The sequence below is a fragment of the Chelonoidis abingdonii genome, chromosome 10, assembly GCF_003597395.2.
Source record: "Chelonoidis abingdonii isolate Lonesome George chromosome 10, CheloAbing_2.0, whole genome shotgun sequence".
Taxonomy (NCBI): domain Eukaryota; kingdom Metazoa; phylum Chordata; order Testudines; family Testudinidae; genus Chelonoidis; species Chelonoidis abingdonii.
Genome location: NC_133778.1, coordinates 72,427,847 through 72,450,012, shown reverse-complemented (window position 1 = coordinate 72,450,012; position 22,166 = coordinate 72,427,847). Strand labels below are relative to the sequence as shown.

Sequence of the window (22,166 nt, the reverse complement as noted above, 5' to 3'; positions counted from 1 at the left end):
ATTTGGGATTTCTTTTTAAATTTCTCTTGTTTGCTGTTAGTCTGAGATTCAGGCTGTAGGGGGGTCAGATTTCAGTGGAGCTACACCGACCTACACCAACTGAAGAAACCGTGGTCTCTGTGCATGACTTTGCCCTGATGGTAGTAAAATCCCTTTTAAAAAGCATGAAATTCCTACCATTGAGCACAGGGTGAGGAAGGAGCAATTGACTGAAAATGGACAAATCTGTACACATGCAGCATTTCTTAAAGGGTAACATAATGTCATGGTTTTGTATATATCACAGCATGTATATTAAAGAATATAATTTGCTAAACTACCCGCAATTCAGTGAAATGGAACAAAGCCATCATGGGTTTTTTTTCCATTTTAGTAAATGTCGTGTGTTCGACTCTATAGACATGTGGTGTCAGCTCACGTGCTTTGCCATCTGATATGTCTCATCAGTTCTAATTTAGTTGAATTATAGGCAGGTGAGCTTTTAGTGTAAGATCAGGTACACGGCAAGCCAGCCAGCAGCAATCACAGATGTGCTAGTTGCTGTTTCCATTGTGGCTATGAGGCATCTGACTAGCCTGTGCTGGCAACAAATGTAAATCAAAGTGCAAGAATTTATTCTGGCCTTCTGCCACATGGGTAAAATGGCATACGGCACCATTGCTGTCCCTCCTCCATCAAGTCCCCAATGAACAGCATGTCAGGATTATTATCTAGCTCTCAGCAAACTGTTCCTGTGTCTTCCTCTGTGTTTGTACAGCATCTAGCACAGCGAGGCCTCCTGGTTGAGGTCTTTGCTTATTAAAGTAACATTAATAATAATAAAAAGGGCTCATCTTCCACACTAACTGATTCATCACAGGCCTAGTGGGGTGCTTGTTGGCTGGGAGCCATGGCTCCCGTGCTGAAATCTGCTATAAGTTGCATGCTGGTTATCTTCTAAGGAGGAGTAAAGCATTCCTAGCAGTTCATATCCCTTTCTTCCAAGTCTGTTCTGAACTGTCCTACTCTAGGTTGGCCAGTGACTCTGCTATTAGAAACATAGAAATGTCGGACTTGAAGGTACCTCAACAGGTCATCTAGTCCAGGCCCCGCCCTCAAGAATTACAAACTAAATATATGATGGTGCTACCCATCCTTACTGCACAGCTGCCCTGACATTTTTCATATCTAAGTTAAGTAGAAATAGGAATGTATTCAACAGGGATTGCTTAGGAATCCTTTCTCTTTTGTTGGAATAACGTCTGATTAGAGAAAAGAACGAGGAGTACTCGTCACACCTTAGACTAACAAATTTATTTGGCCATAAGCTTTTGTAGGCTAAAACCCACTTCATCAGATGCATGCAGTAGAAAATACAGGAGGAAGATAGATGTATACAGAGAACATGAAAAAATGGGGGCTTCCATACCAACTCTAACGAGACTAATCAATTAAGGTGGGCTGTTATCAGCAGGAGAAAAAGAACTTATGTAGTAATAATCAGGATTGCCCACTTCAAACAGTTGACAAGAAGGTGTGAGTAACAGTAGGGGAAAAATTAGCATGAGGAAATAGTTTTTAGCTTGTGTAATGACCCATCCACTTCCAGTCTTTATTGAAGCCTAATGTAATGGTGTCCAGTTTGCAAATTAATTCCAGTTCTACAGTTTCTCATTGGAGTCTGTTTTTGAAGTTTTTCATTGAAGAATTGTGACTTTTATGTGTCCAGGGAGGTTGAAGTGTTCTCTGACTGGTTTTTTAATGTTATAATTCTTGACATCTGAATTGTCTCCATTTATTCTTTTGCATAGAGACTGTTCCGTTTGGCCAATGTACATGGCAGAAGGGCATTGCTGGCACATGTTGGCGTATATCACATTGGTAGATGTGCAGGTGAACAAGCCCTTGACGGCATGGCTGATGTGATTAGGTCCTATGATGGTGTCCCTTGAATAGATATGTGGACAGAGTTGGCAATGGGCTTTGTTGCAAGGATAGATTCCTGGGTTAGTGTTTTTGTTGTGTGGTTGCTGGTGAGTTTTTGCTTCATGTTTGGGGGCTGTCTATAAGTGAGGACTGGCCTGTCTCCCAAGATCTGTGAGAGTGAGGGATGTCCTTCAGGATAGGTTGTAGATCCTTGATGATGCACTGGAGAGGTTTTAGTTGGGGCTGAAGGTGACAGCTAGTGGCGTTCTTTCTTTGTTGGGCCTGTCCTGTAGTAGGTGACTTCTGGGTACTCTTCTGGCTCTGTCAATCTGTTTCTTCACTTCAGCAGGTGCGTATTATAGTTTTAAGAACACTTGATAGAGATCTTGTAGGTGTTTGTCTCTGTCTGATGGACTGGAGAAAATGCAGTTGTATCTTAGAGCTTGGCTGTAGACAAGGGATCATGTGATGTGGTCTAGATGAAAGCTGGAGGCATGTAGGTAAGTATAGCAGTCAGTAGGTTTCCGGCATAGGGTGGTGTTTATGTGACCATCACTTATTAGCACTGTAGTATCCAGGAAGCAGATCTCTTGTGTGGACTGGTCTAGGCTGAGGTTGATGGTGGGATGGAAATTTAGAGGAATGTTTTGCTTTCTCTGTCAATGGGTCACATTCGAGCCCCCCACTGAGAAGCATTCTGAGTGGGAGCTCAGGGATGGAGCATGGTCCACATGTGGTATATTTTATACTCCCAATGCTCCCCCACTCTCGGTGTGCAGGTTGTTCTGCAACAGGCCAGAATAGGGGGTACACATCACTTTTGCAGAGCATAGGTCAAATCCCCAGTTAACACAAGCTGAGGACCTGGTCCATTGCATCAGTAGCACTTCGAACAGGTAAAAAGCTAGGAATGTGCTTGAGGAAGTAGTAGTATCGTTGTTTGTTTGTTTTATCTTGGTGCCTAAGAGCCCTAGTCATAGATGCCCTTTATGCTAGGTGCTGTACAAACACCGAACAAAAAGATAGCCCCTTCCCCAAAGAGTTTACAATCTAAGTATAAGACAAGAGACAACAGATGGACTCAGACAGGAGTACAAGGAAACAATGAGACATCGGTCAGTATGTCTCTGCATGCCAGCAGCCATCACACACCAGCATTACCATCCTACCCTTGTGTCTAATGGATCATATTCTGTGCCCTGTCATCCAACCCCCAATACAGACACAGCACAAGAGCCCCATATGGCTCCCTAGCACTATTTATGCCACCCCGTAACATCAGACCACAACTGCTGTTGAGAGGAACTGTTGTTTTTTCGGTGCACTTCAGAGTGACACATGCAGTGATGGCTTGAACTGTTCTAATCATGATCTGGTTTTCTTTCTCTTACGCTAGCACATCAATAATGATCATATCCATGGGGAGAAGAAGGAGTTTGTCTGCCGCTGGCAAGACTGCACTCGAGAGCAGAAGCCATTCAAGGCTCAGTACATGTTGGTGGTGCACATGCGAAGACACACTGGAGAAAAGCCACACAAGTGCACGGTGAGCCAATGGGGCACAGCTCTGTGCAGATCAGTGGAATGGTATGGGGGACTCGTGTCCACATGAATGTATATCTGGACAGAGACTAGAGAGTCATACCAAAGCTGTATGAATGAACCCTCCCCCCACATTCTGGGCAAGTTCAAATCCAATTTTTCAACACAAATGGGCTTTAAGTACTTGCAGGCTGTCCCCTTCGGCTGTGAAAGTTAATGGAGAGGAAGGTTCATGCAGTGGTTATGGTGCTAACCCTTAGCATCTCTGGGCCCCAGTTCCCTATCTGTCAAATAAGGATAATTCTTTCCTATATCACAGGGTGTGGTATTGCATATTCAGCTTTCCACCTAGGAATCTATTTCCCCTCACTGAAGATTAAGTAATCTGGTGATTTACTCCCATAAATTAAGACAGGGCGGGGCCAGTTCCTTGGTGGAGTGAATCGGCGTAGCTCCCTTGAAGGCAAGGCAGCTACTCAAGTTGATACCCTATAAGGTTCTAGCCCCCAGAATGTTTAGGTGGACAAGTTCTGAAGACCAGATGAGTGACGTAGTGTGCATCGGCCCAATTAGTGGGATTTAGAATATCCTCTTTTTGCATTCCAGGACTGCTATAATTAAGACCTATAACAGGGAGTAGACTTGGTGCTGCACCAAGTCCCTGAACACTGTGCTGTACAAGGCTCTCTCCTGGCCCTGGCACATCCCCTCCCTAACTTTGCCCCATCCAACGTGTCTCCTCTGCTGGGGGCAATCCTTCGCGTCCCCTGTAGGGCAGCTCCTTGGCTTTGTGTTGTCCTAGCAGTGCAAAGCAGACAAAGCTAAGGACTGAGTTCAGCCCTTTTCCCTTCCACATTCTCCATCACCATTGCAGCTCCACTATCCTCACAACTCAGGCTGACACACACAGTTAACCTTGGCTCCGCCTTCCCTTTCCTTTATGGCTATCTCATCTGGACTGTTGTAGCCTCCTCCTGTCGGCCTCCCTAACTTTCCCTCTTCAATCTATCTAGCATTCAGCAGCCACCATGACCCAGCATCCTGTTCCCCATTCTCACCTTCGTGCTTTCACTTTCATGCTGCTCCTTGCTCCTGGGATGTCTCTCCTCACATTCCTTCAGATCCCTCCTCCTTTTGCCTTCTTCCCGCTATTCTCTTCCACTCCTGGACCATCACCACGCCAAGTCTCTACTTAAAAATATCAGACCGTATATGACTTGTTTCCTATATGACTCCTTTGTCAATCCGACCCTCTGTTTGTCCCATTCAGGGTGTAAGCTCTCCAGAGCACAAGGCCATCTTTTTGTGTTGATCTGGTAAAGCACCGAGCACAGTTACGCTGTGTTATAAAACTTTCATAAGAGCACCAGGAAGTATTCAGTATGTTGTTTGATGCAATGGATTGAGCATGAGTGGAAGAGTCAGCTCTGCCCTTGAAGTGGGCAGCAGCTAAAAGTGTGGGGGATCAGCTCCCCAATCCAGGCCAAAAGCAGAGAGGAGTTCCTCCTTCTCCCTCACAGCTCCCTGTCATGTTCAGCAGATGCAGCCAAAGCTCCCCCTCTCATTTCAGTCTGTTTCAACTCCAGGTTGTTGTGCTGAATTGGAACTACTGCAAAGCAATTTGAGTGTCTCAGGAGCTGAGTCAATTACCTCCTACATGCTGGAGAATGTCAATCAGGCTATGTGTTTTACTCAAATTATTGCTGGGTCATTACTCTGCACCCCAAACTCACTTCTTGTATGGGACATATCCTGAGTTTCTATGGTGCTAAGGCAAGTACCCTTCTCTGCAGAAGCTTTCCTTGTCCAAGCCAGTTCAGCTGTGATTTCTCAACATTCAATTTATTTTAAACAAAAAGAGAGACATGGGAACGTGATGTAAATAAGACTTGAGGTGAGCCCAGGCTGTGGAGTTTGGATCTGATCTAGCTCAGAGGTCAGGGGTGTTTTAGTGCAAAGTCCATTTCTATATAAGACATCCAGATTCCATATTTGCAGATCAGCGCTTAGCTGTGGGAACATCTTGTCTGAGCACCCAAGGATTTGGCTATCCTGTTCAGATGCCATTATTTGAAAGCTGGGCCACAGTGGGAACACTCTTAATTAGCTGCATTACTGTGACAATAGGCAGTTTTGCTAGAACACCTCAGTGAGTTACTGTATGCTCAGTTACCAGTGATTTACAGTAAGTTGAGTGATATTTTTCAACACCTGTAAATGACATATGATGCCACAGGCTGTAAGCACAGGGTGAGAGAACAAAATAATTATATTCTGTTAACTCATGGTTACGACATGCTGAATGAAACAAATCTACTAGCTGAATGAAACAAATCTACACAGGGTAGGCACTCAGAGACTATAGTAATGTGCACAATGTGAGACCCTAATTAGAACAGAATTACCTGTGCAAATGTGGTCCTTCGTTTTAGCTAAACAATTATACATCTTAACCTTGACAATCGCATCCATCATTAAATTGGACTATAGTATAGGAATGGTTGCAAGCACTATGGCGGACAACGGTGTCTGGAGCCATTACTATAGTTCTGTTCTATAAGAGTTTAACACCAAGATTCACGGCTTTTCATGCTTGTTTTGATCACTGTTCTAGGCTGGTGAGAGAGGCAAAAAGGTTCCAACAAAAGTTCCTGTTTCTCCTGAATGGTACTGAATTATTCAATGAATTAACTTTTGGTTTTCCAGAACAAGGGCCTCTTTTGATTGCCAAGACTTTCATAAATGGCAGCCTGAAGTGATCCTCCTAATTCCAGAGTCAGGTGAACTGAATAAAATGAGCCCCCTGTGGACCCCAGAGATTGAAATGGGAGCTGTGGACAGATCACATATTAAGGCACTTGAGTAAGGATTGTTGTATGGGGATTTTCCAAAGCACTCAGCATTGGCCTAACTGCTACCACTGAAGCCAATGATAAAATGCCCATTTGACTTCAATGAGAGCAGAGATAGGCCAAAGTCAGGCACTTCTGAAAATGCCACCCTTAGAGCCTAGCTTTAGGCACATTTTTTAAAATCCTGTCCAGTGGTTTTAAGTGTGCTGTTACTTCAGAGTCACTACTACTTGGAAATATTACTGGGCAGCATCTCATCTTCTCTCAGCCATTTTGGATGCTTGGCTGAATCCTTCCATAATACAAACAAGGAGAGTCAGTGAGATGTTGCTTTCTTTCCAGGCCCCTGGCCTGTGGTGCCATCCAAGAATCCATTAAGATTGAGGATCTTGGTTTTTAAGATGGTAATGTCATGCAGGCTGACCTCAGGGCCCTCAGGAAAGTGGAACCAAACAGTAATTAGGGAAACTTCAAAGCTTGCTATTTTAACTCTTTTCCTTTAGAAAACTGGCTTGTCTCACAAGCTCTGGAGCTAGTGAAATGGAGACACCTTGGTCAAAATTTTCAAAAGCAGCTAGTGATTTGCGGGGTGGCAGGGGGGAGGCTCCATTTTTGGATGCATGACCTGAAACATCTTAAAAGAGAGCCTTATATTCCGAGAACATAAGGATCAGCCCAGCCTTAAAATCAGATTCTTGTCAGGTATCTATCACAAGTTGGACACCCAAAATTTGAGGAGCCCTAAATCACAAGCCTCTTTTGACAGTTTTGCTCTGCCCAGGAAGGAAAGGCTCTCTCAACAAAGTGGATGTTAGTTTGTATAACACAGGCTCCCTAAAAGGGAAAAGAAATGGAAAGCAGATGAGGAAGCAAAAACCACCACTGTGGTTGATGAATCGCTCCCGTTGTGTTTTTATTTTAGTTTGAGGGTTGCGCCAAAGCCTATTCCCGACTGGAGAACTTAAAGACACACCTGAGATCTCACACTGGAGAAAAGCCTTACGTCTGTGAACATGAGGGCTGCAATAAAGCCTTTTCCAACGCTTCAGACAGAGCAAAGCACCAGAACAGAACGCATTCCAATGAGGTAAACCCATCCTCACCACAAGTGCTGTGGATTTTTAACAAAATTTTTGCTGACAATATACACTTTACATGCTGGACTCGTGTAAAAAGGAATTTACCGTAATGAAAGACTTTTATTTTTTTTACTTGGATTTATTTTGCTGCGGAGCCAGACAGCATTAGCTTTATATTTTTGAAAGCCATGTTAGAAACTATAAACAGATGCTGAAGTATGCAAATTTTCTGATTGGCTTTCAAAATTAAAGCTGGTTCTTTCCAAATTCATAATTTTTAATAGTCCAAACAGGGTCCTACATGTTTGTACCTTGCTTTTTAACATGATTGCAGCATAGATTCATAGTGGTGTGATTTCATAGTGGGTCCTGATGCTTTGGAAGTAGTCGCACCTGCATCTTTTGATATACAATGATCAAGTGTGATGCAATGCTTTGTTAACCTTGGCTAATTAAGACCTACTATTAGAAGTTGGGGAATGCAAGAAATTGCCTTTATTGTAACGCATTTGATGGTCTGCTGCAAATGGTTAAGGCTGAGGATTAACAATTATATTGCTACTAATTAGCAGACAACGGGAAGGGGGAAAAAACAGTGTTCTAGAGTTCTAGTAATGTTTGCAACCATGAAGGAACAAGTCTGTAGCCTAATTTGTAACAATTAAATATGAATCATTGGAGAATAGAATAAATTGATTTCAATGGATGACAGAATTTTAAAGCAATACTATATTACCCAGTGATGAGCAAACTTCAAAAGGTTTCACGGATTTGGTTCAGAGGGAATAAGCACTCCAAAGTTTTGGATACTTCTTAGAGCTATTTTAACTAGAGAAGGACCCAGATGAACAACCGAGATCCAAACATCTTTCCAGGTATTCAGATCTGAATCCAAATATCTAGTCTGACCTCTCTCAGTAATAAGCTGATCGGTAAGTTAGAGCTGCTCCCTTGCAAATCTGATTTGTACCAGGGCTGGGCAGCTCAGGACTTATAGATTCATAGACTTGAAGGCAAGAAGGGACCATTAGATCATCTAGTCTGCCCTCCTGTGAATCACAGGCCATTCAGTTGCACCCACCACCGCTATATTGAGCCCAGTAACTTGTGGTTGGCTAAAGCATATCCTCCAGAAAGACATCCAGTTTTGATCTGAATACAGCAAGAGATGGAGAATCCCCCAGTTCCCTTGGTAGTTTGTTCCAATAGTTAGTCACCCTCACTGTTAAAAATTTGTGATCCATTTGAATTTGGCTGGCTTCAGCTTCCAGCCATTGGTCCGTGTTATGCATTTCTGCCCTACATCAAAGGGCCCATTAGTTTCTGATATTTACGTCCCATGAAGGTATAGAGATTCTGTAATCAAGTCACTTCTCACTCTTCTTTTGGATAAACTAAACAAATTGAACTTTTTAAGTCTCTCACTGTAAGGCATTTTCTCCAGTCCTTGAATAATTTTTGTGGTTCTTTTTCACCCATCTCCAATTTTTCAATAACTTTTTAGAAACATGGACACTAAAACTGGACACAGTATTCCAGCCTTGGTCTCCCCAATGCCGGGGACAGAAGTGAAATCAACTCCCAACTCCTACTCACTACTCTCCTGTTTATACATCCAAGAATTGCTTTAGCCCTTTTTGCCACACCATTGCACTGGGAGCTCGTGCTTTGTTGCTTGTCCGCTTTGACCCCTAGATCTTTTTCAGAGTCATGGCTTTCCAGGATGCAGTCCCCCATTTCTGTAGGTATAGCCTGAATTCCTTGGTCCTAGGTGTATAACTTTGCATCTGACTGCATGAAAATGCATTTTGTTTGAATGGATCCACCTTACCAAGCAATCCAGGGAGCTTCAATAGGTCTCTGATAGCCCTCACACCACTTGTATGCAGTGTATTTGGAGCTGTGTCAGTCCCAGGATATTAGGACACAAGGTGGGTGAGGTAATATCTTTACTGGGCCAACTTCTGTTGGTGACAGAGACAAGCTTTCGAACATACACAGAGCTCTGTGGGACTCGAAAGCTTGTCTCACCAACAGAAGTTGGTCCAATAAAAATATTCCCTCACCCACTTTGTCCCTCTCCTAAGAACATAAGAATGGCCATACTGGGTCAGACCAAAGGTCCATCTAGCCCCATATCCTGGGTACTCAGGCTAGACCACAATTTCACATTCAGAAAAGATGGAATTATCCACCAATATTCACAAGAAATTAGGCCCAGATTCTCCAAGTTTGTCCCCATGAGTTTGTAACAAAGCTGTTAGGAATATGGTTCAGTCTTTTACTGCTTTCATGGCATCAGGTTTCCAGGCTGCCGGTATATCACTACTTTGGCCACCATTCATTTGAAATGAGGAAACGTGCCCGTGTGTTGTCAATGAACCCATTAGGACATCGCAGCTGATGGCCTGTTGTGGATTTTCCAGGGAAGAGCTGTCTAGTGTCGTTCCAGAAAATTGTTCTTTAACTCCATCACCCCACTGTGGTGCAAACTTGCTGGCTCACTGAAAAGTTCAAGGTGATGCAAGTCCGCAGCTATTCGGCTACATCTACAGTACAGCTGGGAGTAGGCTGACCAGATAGCAAGTGTCAAAAATCGGGACAGGAAGTGGGGGGTAATAGGTGCCTATGTGAAAAAAGACCTAAAAATCAGGACAGTCCCTATAAAATTGGGACATCTGGTCACCCTAGCTGGGAGGTATGATTCCCAGCTCAGGTAGACGTACACACACTAATCTGATCGAGCTAACGTGCTAAAAACAGCAATGAAGCTGCGGCAACACAGGCAGCTTACACAGGCTAACCCCACCTGCCCAGGACCCTGTGTACAAACTCAAGCAGCTGCTGCCGCTAGATCAAAACTTTCTCAGGCGTGTCTACACATGCTCCAATCATATCTCCCTATTCCAGTGTAGCCATACCCAAAGAGACATTTTTCCCCAACTCAAGCTGAAATGCAGTTGAACTCTAGAAATCCAATGCCCGAGTTTCTGAGAAGGCATGTAATGATTCCACCAGCCAAAGCGATGTAACTTTTCAAGTATTTGAGAAAGATTTGGAAGGAGATATTAGAATTGTTTGCTGGGCTTGAACCGGCAAAAGCAGAGCTTTCCAAACACCAGATACCTCTGTTTGAACAACGCTAAAGATATTTTGTAGGCATCCCAAGCATCCCAAATTTCAATATTCAATATCATACAGAGCTATTATCTACTCCCCGACATTAGGGCTAAAGGACCTTTGTAAGTCATCACCTCCTATTCCCTTTTCCCTAATACAGATTATAATAATAGTAATCATACTTCTACATTGCCCCTCCAAGAATCTAAGTGAGCATTACAAACATTAAATCATTAAATCACCACAGCTCTCTGTGAGGTAGATACTTATCTCCCCATTTTACAGATGGGGAACTGAAGCAGAGAGAATTAAACTGTTGCAGGAATAGATCTCTAGTTCTGTTCATGTGATTGTGCTAGTTTAGTTTTGTTTGTTGGTTGGTTTGGTTTGGTTTGGTTTGGTTGGTTTGATTTTACCCAAAACTAACTAAATAAATAATTCTCCCCCCAGCAGTTTTGCGTGTGCTCTTCGGACAAATTGGAAAATAGATACCTAACTAATAGAAATGGCCATTTTTGGTTAACCTTAGAAAACCATTTACGTATTGTTCCTTTAGATGGATCCGTTCCAGTGTGACAGTGGAAAAGTACTTAGAGCAATTGTGAGGTTGAAGTGGTGCTTGTGATCAATTCAACCCTTCAAACGCAGCAGTAGCTTTCACAGCTTTGGTGCTCATGCACATTGGAATTGGAAAGTGGATAAATCAAAGCTTTTTTTTAAAAAAAAAAAAAAAAGAAAGGATAGCTACTTGCTAACTTCTATTTCCAAATGTCTGGCCTCAGACTTTGCTGCAGTGATCAATGATTCATGATTCCAGGAATACAATGCCATTGTCTTAAAAAGTATTGCGTGCCTGTGGTTTGTTTTGCATGATAACAGATTTCAGAGTGACGGGTTCTGGAGATACATGAAAGACTAGATAGACAGAATCCTGTCTGGCTTAGTTTCTCTGGATTTCCATAGATCAGGAGGTCTCAAACATTTTCCCAGAGTAGACACCATCTTAATGGAGAGATGTCTTGTAGACAATCCCCTGCAATTCCAATGACTCAGACCACCTCTCCTCCCATCCGCAATCATGAATCATTCCTGTGGCAACTAATGCTTAGGTGGAAAGTAATATTAGGAAAGTATTTTGTGAATTTTTAGCTGTCTTTGAATTTAGCAGCCCAAAACAAGAAGCAAAGCCAGTACCAAGCGACTAGCCAGGTCTCTGTGGCTCACCACCAAGTGTTCCATGACCACCAGCAGAACGTAGATCACAGTTTAGAAATCTGCCACAGATGCTTTGCAAGGTCCTAAGAGGCAGATTCTCCACTTTTTTGCTGACAGCATCATGGTCATTGTGTTCTGTAAGGACACGACTTATCTTTGTCCGCAAAGCGTGTCCACAATATTTCAGTCTGCGCTAAAAATAACCTCAAATTTGTCGTCTCGACAGAAGCCCTATGTCTGTAAAATCCCGGGCTGCACAAAGAGGTACACGGACCCCAGTTCCCTCAGGAAACACGTCAAGACTGTGCATGGGCCCGATGCCCACGTCACAAAGAAGCAGCGCAATGACGTTCACCCACGGCCGCCTCCCCTCAAGGAAAATGGCGACAACGAAGCAAGTGCCAAGCAGAGTAGCAAGGTGTCAGAAGAGAGCACCGAGGCTAACAGCACCACCAGAGGCCTGGAGGACTGCTTACAAGTCAAAACAATAAAGACCGAGAATTCTGTGGTAAGAGAAGCTGTTCTTTAAAAGATAAGAGGATGGTTTGTAATTTCTCAGACACACAGGTGAAAAATGTAAAGTTGCAGCCTTTTTCCTCCTCATGCAATTGCCATGCACCCATAAATTTGCAGGACGTTCCCAGTTTTCAAGGCCCCCAACCCTGAAGTTAAGATTGCAGGAGAGTTACGAGTCCCCAGTGTATTCTGTGTCTTGTCACACAGCAACACAGAGCCCAAGGTGTGATATTCGTAACATTGCTGATACGTCATGATAGGATGATGAATGAACGCATCAGCCCATGCTGTGTTAATGCCATGCCACGAAGGTGAAAATGCGACAATAACATGTCATCATAATACAATTTCTTTTGTCCCCCCAAGACACTTTAAATCAGGCAGTAGTCTTATTTCCTTTCCAAGCCAGTCGCAGATCATTTCATTAAATCTGTGTGTTTCTGTGTATTACACAGTAGTTAGAGGAAGTCAAGAGTCTTGCTGCACCATAACTCTTTCACATTTCAACATTTCTCCTTCGCTTAGCAGCCAAAAAGACATTTTTTTTGGTAAAACAAGAGGCCATAAATGGCTGAACTAAAGTCACTGCACCTGCTAGAGTTCATTCAGTCTCCGGGTTTCTCACTGGAGTTGTGAGAACTTCACAAGCCTTTGAGACTGAAAGGATGCAGTTTCTTGATTTTAAGCCAGGCTAAAATGTTTCCATTTCTACCTGTCAACATGGCTTTGCACTATAAAAAGGGCTAGATGCCATGCTCTTGACTGATACTGTGACGGTACATGAGTTTAGTCCAGGAAGGAATTTACTGTTTTCACAGTCCATTTTATTGGCTAAATGGACAATTTCACCTTCACATGCTCCTGTGTTCATTGAAAAACTCAGTCTAAGAATAACACACACACACACACACACACACACACACACGGTGTTTTTCTAGGAAGATATTTTTCCCCTGCTTTCCCTAACGGTGATTTTTCTAACAGACTGTAGTTCAAGTTCTTTCCATAGTCACACCCTGTGCAACTCCATTGGTGTTAGGCACAGTGGGCAATCCTTCCTTTCTGCTACACTCACGGAACCCCTTTTACTTCACTTGGGCTGCATGGTGTAATGAGGGCAGTACCCAGCTCACGGTGCCTATCGACAACATATGTATCTATCTGTATTTACTACTTGTTTCAGTTCAAATCTCTGAAGCCCTGAGATGGAGCTAGTGACTGGTTGATTGAAATCACTTGTAATGGTGTCTGGGGGTCCCTCTTTCTGACCCAAAATTTGATCTAATCCAAAATCCACCAAGGTCTGTGAAAATTCACTGGGAGTTGGATCCAGGTACATTAAGAGATGTTCAATTAAATGTGCTGACTTCTGAATTGGGGTGGGGTGGGTGTCAGGAAAAAGAATGCTGCTAATTTACCCTGAATTGTGCACTCCCCTCTATGCTCTTTCACTAATCTTCTCCCTTTCGTTAATGTTCTCTTTATTCTAACAACCTGTTCTTTGTTCCCACTTACCTTTCCTTACTGTACCTTCCTAAGGACAGTCGGTTCTAAGGTGAGCACAGAAATTCTTTGTATTGAAAACACTGTATAAAAATGTTATATTCTGTACTGTGCATCTACAGCTAACCAAGACGAGTTAGTGTGTAAATGCAAAGGGAGTGAGGAGGTGTAAGTGGGCTGCCAGTAAGGGGCAATTGGGGGAGGGTCCAGCACCTCTTTGTCAGTGCCCCAAGAATTCCCCTTAGTTAATTCCTCTCAACATTACACCCAAGCATTGCACTCCTGGAATGTAACCTCTGTCCTTCCAATGAAAGGAAACTGGACCCTCTAAAGCCAGGCAGCCCTGCTTGTTAGGGCTGGTTTTGATCAAAATAAGGGACGCACTCACCTGGTCCTGGGGCTAAATATGTTGCCTCTGCAGCATTCCCAGGTTCTGACAATCTCTGGAGCAAGAGTGCAGGACCAGGAATTGAGAACCCTGGCATCTTACCTAACAATGAAGAGTGCTGTGAGCAAGGAAGTTCAGACCATTCAATGTTTGTTGAAAATAAGTTGCTCAGTGTGAAATGTCATTTCTAATGCAAGTAAAACAAACCTTTATGGCACTTATCTACCTCATCTGTAAGTGGGAGCTTGCAAACAACAAACCATGTTTTTATCCATCTAGAAAGATTGTCAGCTAAACTAATTACACGTTAAGGTATTTAAAAGACAGAAATATGTTGTGCCTGAAACACTTAGGACTTGATCCTATGTTAGATAAACTGGTGCTCATTGCAGCTGTACTTTGCACAATCTGCTAATGCACTATCTTATCTTAATGAATCATCAAGTCTTTATCTACTGCAGCAGCAATGTTTGGTTTGTCTCAGTGAGAAAAATGGAACACACCAAAGATTTTTAACCCATAGGGGTTTTAAGCAAATGCTTGTGAATTTAAAAAAAAAAAAAAAGTCCATCCAAATTTGTTAAAGTACTGTTGTTTATAAATAAACCTAGTGCCCACAGCATGAAACTATAATGCCAGTTGGCATTAATTAGCATACTGGCCTTGTGTCAGCAGCAAAGACTGGATATGGAAACTAACCTATCCACCCCCACCTAGAAAGTGCTCCCTGGCAGCAGAACAGAGCTGAGACATGGTGGTGGGCAGCATGTATGTATGGGGAAGGAGGTGACCACATGTCCCCTGTATCAAATGTGTTGATAAATAGGAGACTTCAGTCTCCAGGTCCGTGTGCGTGTGTGTTCCAAAGCTGTGTTTTCAACTGCAGAACTCAGACTTTCTATTATTTCTCCTTTTCAAGATGTGTCAGTCCAGTCCTGGTGGCCAGTCATCATGCAGCAGTGAACCATCACCACTTGGTAGCACCAACAACAATGACAGTGGAGTAGAAATGAACATGCACAGTGGGGGAAGCCTGGGAGACCTGACCGCACTGGATGACAATGCTCCTGTTGTGGACTCGACAGTCTCATCGGGCAATTCAACAGTCAGCCTTCAGCTAAGGAAACACATGACGACGATGCAGCGACTTGAACAGCTCAAGAAGGAGAAACTCAAGACGGTTAAGGATTCCTGCTCATGGGTGAGCCCAGCTCCACAAGTCAGAAACACCAAGCTGCCTCCCATACCAGGAAATGGTAAGCCATGGTCTGTTCTTCCCGCTATTAGACTCCCTCAGGCCATGTCCCATGTCTCACAGTGAAGGGTCTGCCCTAGAGCAGAATCATTTCCCCGCCTATCAACATCACTCCTCACAGAATAAAGATGAGCTGTCTCGTAAAATAACTCAGGTATGAACTCAGTCGTATCATTTTGGGTGGGATTCCCAGGGTTGCCCAAGGCTTGTTTGCACCTGCTCCCACCTTACCCCAGTGGTGGAAATTACAGCAGCCCTGTGCTAGCAGTAACAATCCCCTGTAAGCTGTTTTGCCGTCTGAGGACTGCTAGAGCAGACCAACAATCCAGTCATGCCCCCCTCCCTGGCCATGACTTTGGCCTGCCTCTATATCAGGTGGGGAGCTCAGTGATGGTGGCACAGAGCCACCTATGCTAGTTTTACTTCTATGCCAGCTGGAGATTCCTGACTAGGACAAATTTATGATCACTTTGTGCCTCTCCAGCTTATCAAAGAAAAATGGGCAGATGATCTGTCCTTAGAGTTTACCGTATAGGAGCTTCTTGAATTGCTCTGGGAAAGATCTCACAAGGGTATATGAATTTCTAGTACTGAGCAATGAGACCTCTGCCTCTGAATTTTTGAAACCAGTTTGAGTGACTGATCATATGATGAGGCTTGGAAAACATGTTATGCCTGTAGTGTCTTTCATTCTGCCTTATAAAAAGAACCCCTAGGAATGCTCTCCTCATCGGTTGGAGTGGTAATGAAGCAAACACCGGAAAAGACTCTGTAGCAGCGACTGAATTAATTTCCTAAGTACATCTCTCTGTCCTCTTTCCTGGCCCTGTACTGTACCTTTTCTCATAGGAGCAGAGCTGCAGACAATGTGCTGACTCCATTACCAGTTAGTCACGTTTACATCACTCTTCTTAAGCAAACATTTGCTGTTGAGTAACACACGCAGATCTGTACTTAGACCCCAAGCACAACATATAATATAGCTATTTACCCCAAAATAGCCCTCTCAGCTAACAAAACCTTTTTTCTTCCCCCCAACACTCTTCCAGGCTCTATCCTAGAAAATATTGGTGGTTCCTCTACTACACTGCCGAATCCTAGAATAACGGAGCTGTCTGTAAATGAGATTACGATGCTGAATCAGCTCAATGAACGCCGTGACAGTACGACAAGCACCATCAGCTCAGCGTACACTGTCAGTCGCAGATCATCAGGGATTTCCCCTTACTTCTCTAGTCGCCGTTCCAGTGAAGCTTCGCAGTTTGGGAATCGTCCCAACAACACGAGCTCTGCCGACTCCTACGACCCGATTTCTACGGACGCATCACGCAGATCGAGCGAAGCCAGCCAGTGTAGCGGCATACCAGGCCTTCTCAACCTCACTCCAGCTCAGCACTACAGGCTGAAAGCCAAGTATGCTGCTGCCACGGGGGGCCCTCCTCCCACACCTCTACCTAACTTGGAAAGAATGAGTCTGAAGAACAAGATCTCTCTTCTCGACGGGCCAGATCCTGCTTTGCCTTCATTTCGCCTCCCTCCTGGGCCAAGACGCTGTAGTGATGGCAGCACTTATGGGTACGCAGCAGCCCCGGCTTTTCCCCATGATGTGTCAGGTAACAACACAAGACGCGCAAGTGATCCTGTGAGGAGACCTGCCGCAGATCCACTGTCGCTCCCTAGAGTCCATCGCTTCAATAGCACCAACAGCATGAATCCCCTCCACCCCCCACATCCTGCAGACAGAAGGAACTGCAGCCTTTTAAATTACACACGCTCTGATGGGAGCCTTCCCAGGCATGTCTATTCACCTCGACCTCTGAGCATTAGTGAAAATATTACCATGGAAGCAATGGCAGGTGAGACGGAGGGCCCCATTGGAGAAGATGACATTATGCTGCCAGATGATGTAGTGCAATATATCAAATCTCAGAACAATGGGACAGCTGTAGAAAACACTTCCATGGGGTACAGTAATGAAATGCTAAACTTCCCAGGCAATGGGAAACTGCAACATCAGAACTTGTCTAGCCAGCGCAGGATGGCTGGAACTGATACAAGCATGAACCATTTGGGTCCGGGGGTGGCAGAGTGCCACATGAGCTTTGGTGCGCCCTCGAACATGAGCAAAAACAACATGCCTGTCCAGTGGAATGAGGTTAGCTCAGGTACCGTTGATGTTATGTCTAACCAATCGAAGCAACAGTTTTCTCAAGGAAACTTAGCTGTTGTCCAGCAGAAGCAGAACTTTGGTCAGTATCAGAACTTTAACCAGCAGCAAATGCAGATGAGTCAAAGCGGCATGAATGTAACACAGCAGAATTTTATGCAAAGAAATGTGAGCATGGATGGGCAAAGGCTAAACTGTATGCAGCTGAGGCAGCAGCAGATAAATCCGGGCCCTAATATGAACTCGGATTTGAGCCTGCACGAAGGGTATAACCAGGCTCATCAAATGCTGAGCCCAAATGCAATCAGTGGAGATCCAAACCAGCTTTCCCCTTCTTGTAGCAACATGGCAGTGAAGTCTGGATCCCACATTCATCCTCAGCAAATGGACGTTGCAACAGATCCCTCTTTAATGGTCAACAGTAATAGACTGACTCAGGTCATGCATGAACTAAGTCAGCAGAACTATTCATCTCAGACAAATCCCATGAATTTCTCCATGACTCAGGAGGTGTTTTATCAGCCCCCTTCTTTAATGACCTCAAATCAACCAAACTTTGAGCCCCAACAGAGCATAATGGGTTCAGCTGGCCAGAACTACACTCCTGGAATGGTACAGCCTCATCCTCCACCTGACCCTAGTCCAGTAAACAGGCATAGAGGGATACGCAACATGCAGCAACTCGGTTACATGAGAACTCCCCACCCTACTAATGCCATGAGCCCTGGCCAGGAAACAGCAGAGGCCACTCCGAAAAGAACCAACAATGCGGTGTCAATGCAGGCCCAGCAATGTGCAAACAGCACAAGGGAAAACAATTTGATGTACTATTATGGTCAAATCCACATGTATGAACAAAATGGAAACTTCGATAACCATGTGGACTGTAGAGTGGGACAGCAGCAGTGTACCTTGAATATCAAGCCAGCTGCCATGCCGTCGCCCGGAGCTAACCAGGTGTCAAGCACAGTGGACTCACAGGGTCTGGAGCCTGCTCAGATAGATTTTGATGCCATCATGGATGATGGAGACCATTCAAGCCTGATGTCAGGAACCCTCAGCCCTAGCATTTTGCAGAATCTCTCCCAGAACTCCTCTCGCCTTACAACTCCACGGAACTCTCTGACACTGCCGTCCATACCAGCTGGAATAAGCAACATGGCAATAGGCGACATGAGCTCCATGCTAACCACCCTGGCAGAAGAGAGTAAATTTCTTAACATGATGTCCTAAGGATAAAGCCCCACGGTTTATCCGAGGGACTTTACACAAAGCAGTTTTATGAATGTGCTTTTTAAAAATAATCAGTTTCTATAGAGTAGCATTTTTGACAAATATTAAATACATTAAAGGGATTCAAAGTAAACATAAGTCTGTACAGAGACATTGTAAACTATCTAAAAGCAGTTTAGCACCAAGAGTGCAACCTCTAGTATTATTTTTTTGCTTGGTTTTTCAGGGGTCTGAACAACGCCACCACCAAATGAGAATATTGCATAAGAATGGTTAAAAATGAATTTTTTTCCTCCATTTTTGCCACCTCCCTTTGTTTTCTTTTAGTTATGTCTGCAAAAAGACCATTTCTCAATGCATGCCAGAAACAAATGGAGGGGTGTCTTTTTGATCTGAATAAAAGCCGTACTGCGTATTCTGCTCCAGTGAGATAAGCATTTAGTTACATCTCCCAAAAAGTCCACTCCCAGCAATATCATTATAAACTGTTCTTTGTACCTTGTGACTTTGTAGAAAAGCATCAGTTCCAAACAGCTTCTCAGAAAAGTGCCTTACTATGCTTTAGTGTTAAGTAGTCAAGGCGTCTCTTCCATTAAAAGCAAATATAGTGTATATAAAATCAAAAGAAATGTACATTTATAAAGCATAGCAGTGTTTTGGAAAAACATCAGAAAGATACATTGATGGGACACATGAAAGGTGAATGCCCGCGTTTGTCAGATGTGTTTACAGTATGGGTAGAATGTAGCAGAGGCCTGAAAATACCATTTATCCGAAAGCATCTCTAATGGCAGGAAAGCCCTGATCCTGCAAAGGTTTATGCATGTGCTTAACTTTATGCCCTGTCAGTAGTGACTTCAGCAGAATAGTGACTTTCATCTGGGGCCTTAAACAACTTGTGTAAATCAGGGGGTTATACGGGAATTAATTCAGGGAAGCCTATGGTCTGTGTTGTACACGATGTTGAACTAGATGATCACAGTGGTCTTTTCTGGTCGTAAACACTGTGAATCTATGAAAACTGCTAATGGGGCTTCACAATGGCTCAGCTCTAATTTGTCCTCACTGGGGTGATGGGGGGGCACATAATTACTTAGCTAGCTTAGGACTTGTCTGCACAAATAGTTAGGTCATGACAAGGTGAGGTGTGACTATACCCCGCACTAGCCTGCCTCAGACTAACTATCCACATGGATCTTGCTGATGCACATTAACAGTTCTGTGCACTTTGGTCTGGTCCTCTTTGAAACAGGACTAGATCCAAGCGCCCCGACGAATGGTTAATGCATATCAGCAGGGCCTACCTCATGAGCTAGTGCAGGGTTGATTCATATCCCAACTTGCCACAAACTAAATGTTCGTGTAGACGAGCCCTTAGTCAAATGTCTGGGATTTGTAGTAGGGTATCGGAGCTGTGGGTGAAAGGCTCTCTGAAAATTACCCATAGGAGGAATCTAACCACAAGCAAATCCTCCACAAAATATAAGCTGGTTAACAGTTTTTGCATTTTTAGGGACCGATCCTGAAGTCAGTGGAAAGACTCCTCAATGCATTATTTATTACTGTTGGCAGACAAAAAAGTAAACACCTGAAAACAGACCTCACTGAAATTTACCACATCTCAAAAAGACAATTCTTTTTTTCCTAGTATTATAGTGTTAAGTATGTCAAGAGGAAGGGTACACACATGAAATTCCCTCCTGATTCCAAACATCCTGTGTGCTGAACTTTAAAAAACTAAACCGGATGTGCATGATGTCTCATCAGCAGGGCTCCATCCTTTCCCGCTCAATGGATGTCCAACGCTTTACTGAATGTGGCTCAGTTCCACCTGCAAACTGCAGCTCCCATTGAGTGCTTTTTAAAGGTGCTAACGTTGGCTTTCTACAATCATTGCTGTCCTTTTGCACTCACCAGTGCCGCACAGACTGCACTGATGCTAGCACGGCTTGTGGCTGTTGCACGAATGCCAGTCGTCATTCCTGCCCAACCGTTTGTGACGCCAAATACCCCAGAAAGCCACACATAAATCGAATATATATTTACCAAAGGACCAGAGTGCAAAAGCCTTTCTTGTGTTGGGCAGCACCCTACTCCACGTATCGTCCTGTTAACTCCAGTGGGACTGCATAGAGAGTAAGGGGTGAGTAAACATAGCAGTAGCTGGCCTACTCTAATTCTTAGATAAAAAGCTTGGGTAAACAAAGCATGATGGGCTTGATCCTGCCTTCCTCACATATCCTAAAAAACCTCTGACATCACTGGGACTCCTGACTGTGCTAGGAAAGCAAGATCAGGCAGGGCAGCTGTTTGCACTTGTGCCTAACCTAGAAAGACGAATTTAAAATGACTGGGGTTTTGAGTTTATGGTACAGACTCACCTGCAGTTACCTCGCCCTTGCATTTGAGGAAAAAGGTCAGGACCCAGTTTAGGACTCTGAGCCATACTGGATGTATGGAGTTACACTTCGGGCCTCCCAAGTGCTGCAACTGATCAGGCCCTTGCGTCTCCATTGCCCGTTGAGCTGATTTATTCAGTGGATGCATATGACAGTGCATGTTAGTGAGCCCCACTTCAGGCAACACACATAACAAGAAAAGATCAACCCCCAAAGCAAAACCATATCTCCAGTTTGTCAAGATTCCTATCGTTTTTCAGAGGTGGTCTTCCTTCATTTACTGAAATAGTATTGCTATAACCATTCCAGCTCTGTATATAGTATGTATAGAAGACATCATTACTAAAAGCACTGTAGGTGAATTGTTCTGTCAAATTTATATCTTATGGACATTTTTAGCTGTTTTCTACATCATAAAAATGGAGGTAATGTGCTGAACCTGTATATAAGCCTTTTGTACATTAAAAAGTAATTTTTTTCATAACTTATTTTGTTTCATGGTTACTGTATTGTGGTAGCACTCAAAGGCCCATGCAGGTTCAGGGCCTGCGTGTGCTGGGTGTTGTACAAAGATAACAAAAAGATGGTTCCTAACTTGAGGAGCTTACAATCCAAGTACAGGCTGAGAGACTACAGGCGGATGCAACAAATTGATGGAGTGTGCCAGGTAACAGAGATGGATGTGGGAGTGTAATAAGCAGCAGTCACAGCACACCAGCTGCCTAACCATTATTGAGAGCCAAGGTGGGTGAGAAAATATCTTTTATGGAACCACCTTCTGTTGGTGAGAGAGACGAGAGGAGCTCTGTGTAAGCTCGAAAGCTTGTCTCTCTCACCAACAGAAGTTGCTCTAATAAAGTATATTACCTCCTCCAACTTGTCTCTCTATTAGCCTGGGACCGACATGTTACAACAACACTGCATATAACCATTGCTGAGTTTTTTGTAGGCATCATGGCAAAAGTGAGTTTTAAGGAGAACAAGGTCATGGC

At 43.8% G+C, this 22,166-nt stretch overlaps 1 protein-coding gene across 1 annotated transcript in view; it reads left to right on the top strand.

Annotated features, from left to right (window-relative positions):
• The window catches only part of GLI2 (GLI family zinc finger 2), a 285,658-nt gene extending 264,040 nt beyond the window's left edge, over window positions 1-21,618 (top strand). Inside the window, exons 10-14 of the mRNA XM_032795844.1 lie at window positions 3,302-3,451; window positions 7,222-7,386; window positions 11,940-12,221; window positions 15,040-15,376; window positions 16,425-21,618. Coding sequence (XP_032651735.1) covers window positions 3,302-3,451; window positions 7,222-7,386; window positions 11,940-12,221; window positions 15,040-15,376; window positions 16,425-18,775 — 3,285 coding nt within the window. The 3' untranslated portion in view covers window positions 18,776-21,618. The remainder of the gene's footprint in view (window positions 1-3,301; window positions 3,452-7,221; window positions 7,387-11,939; window positions 12,222-15,039; window positions 15,377-16,424) is intronic.
• The last annotated feature ends 548 nt before the right edge of the window (window positions 21,619-22,166 follow it).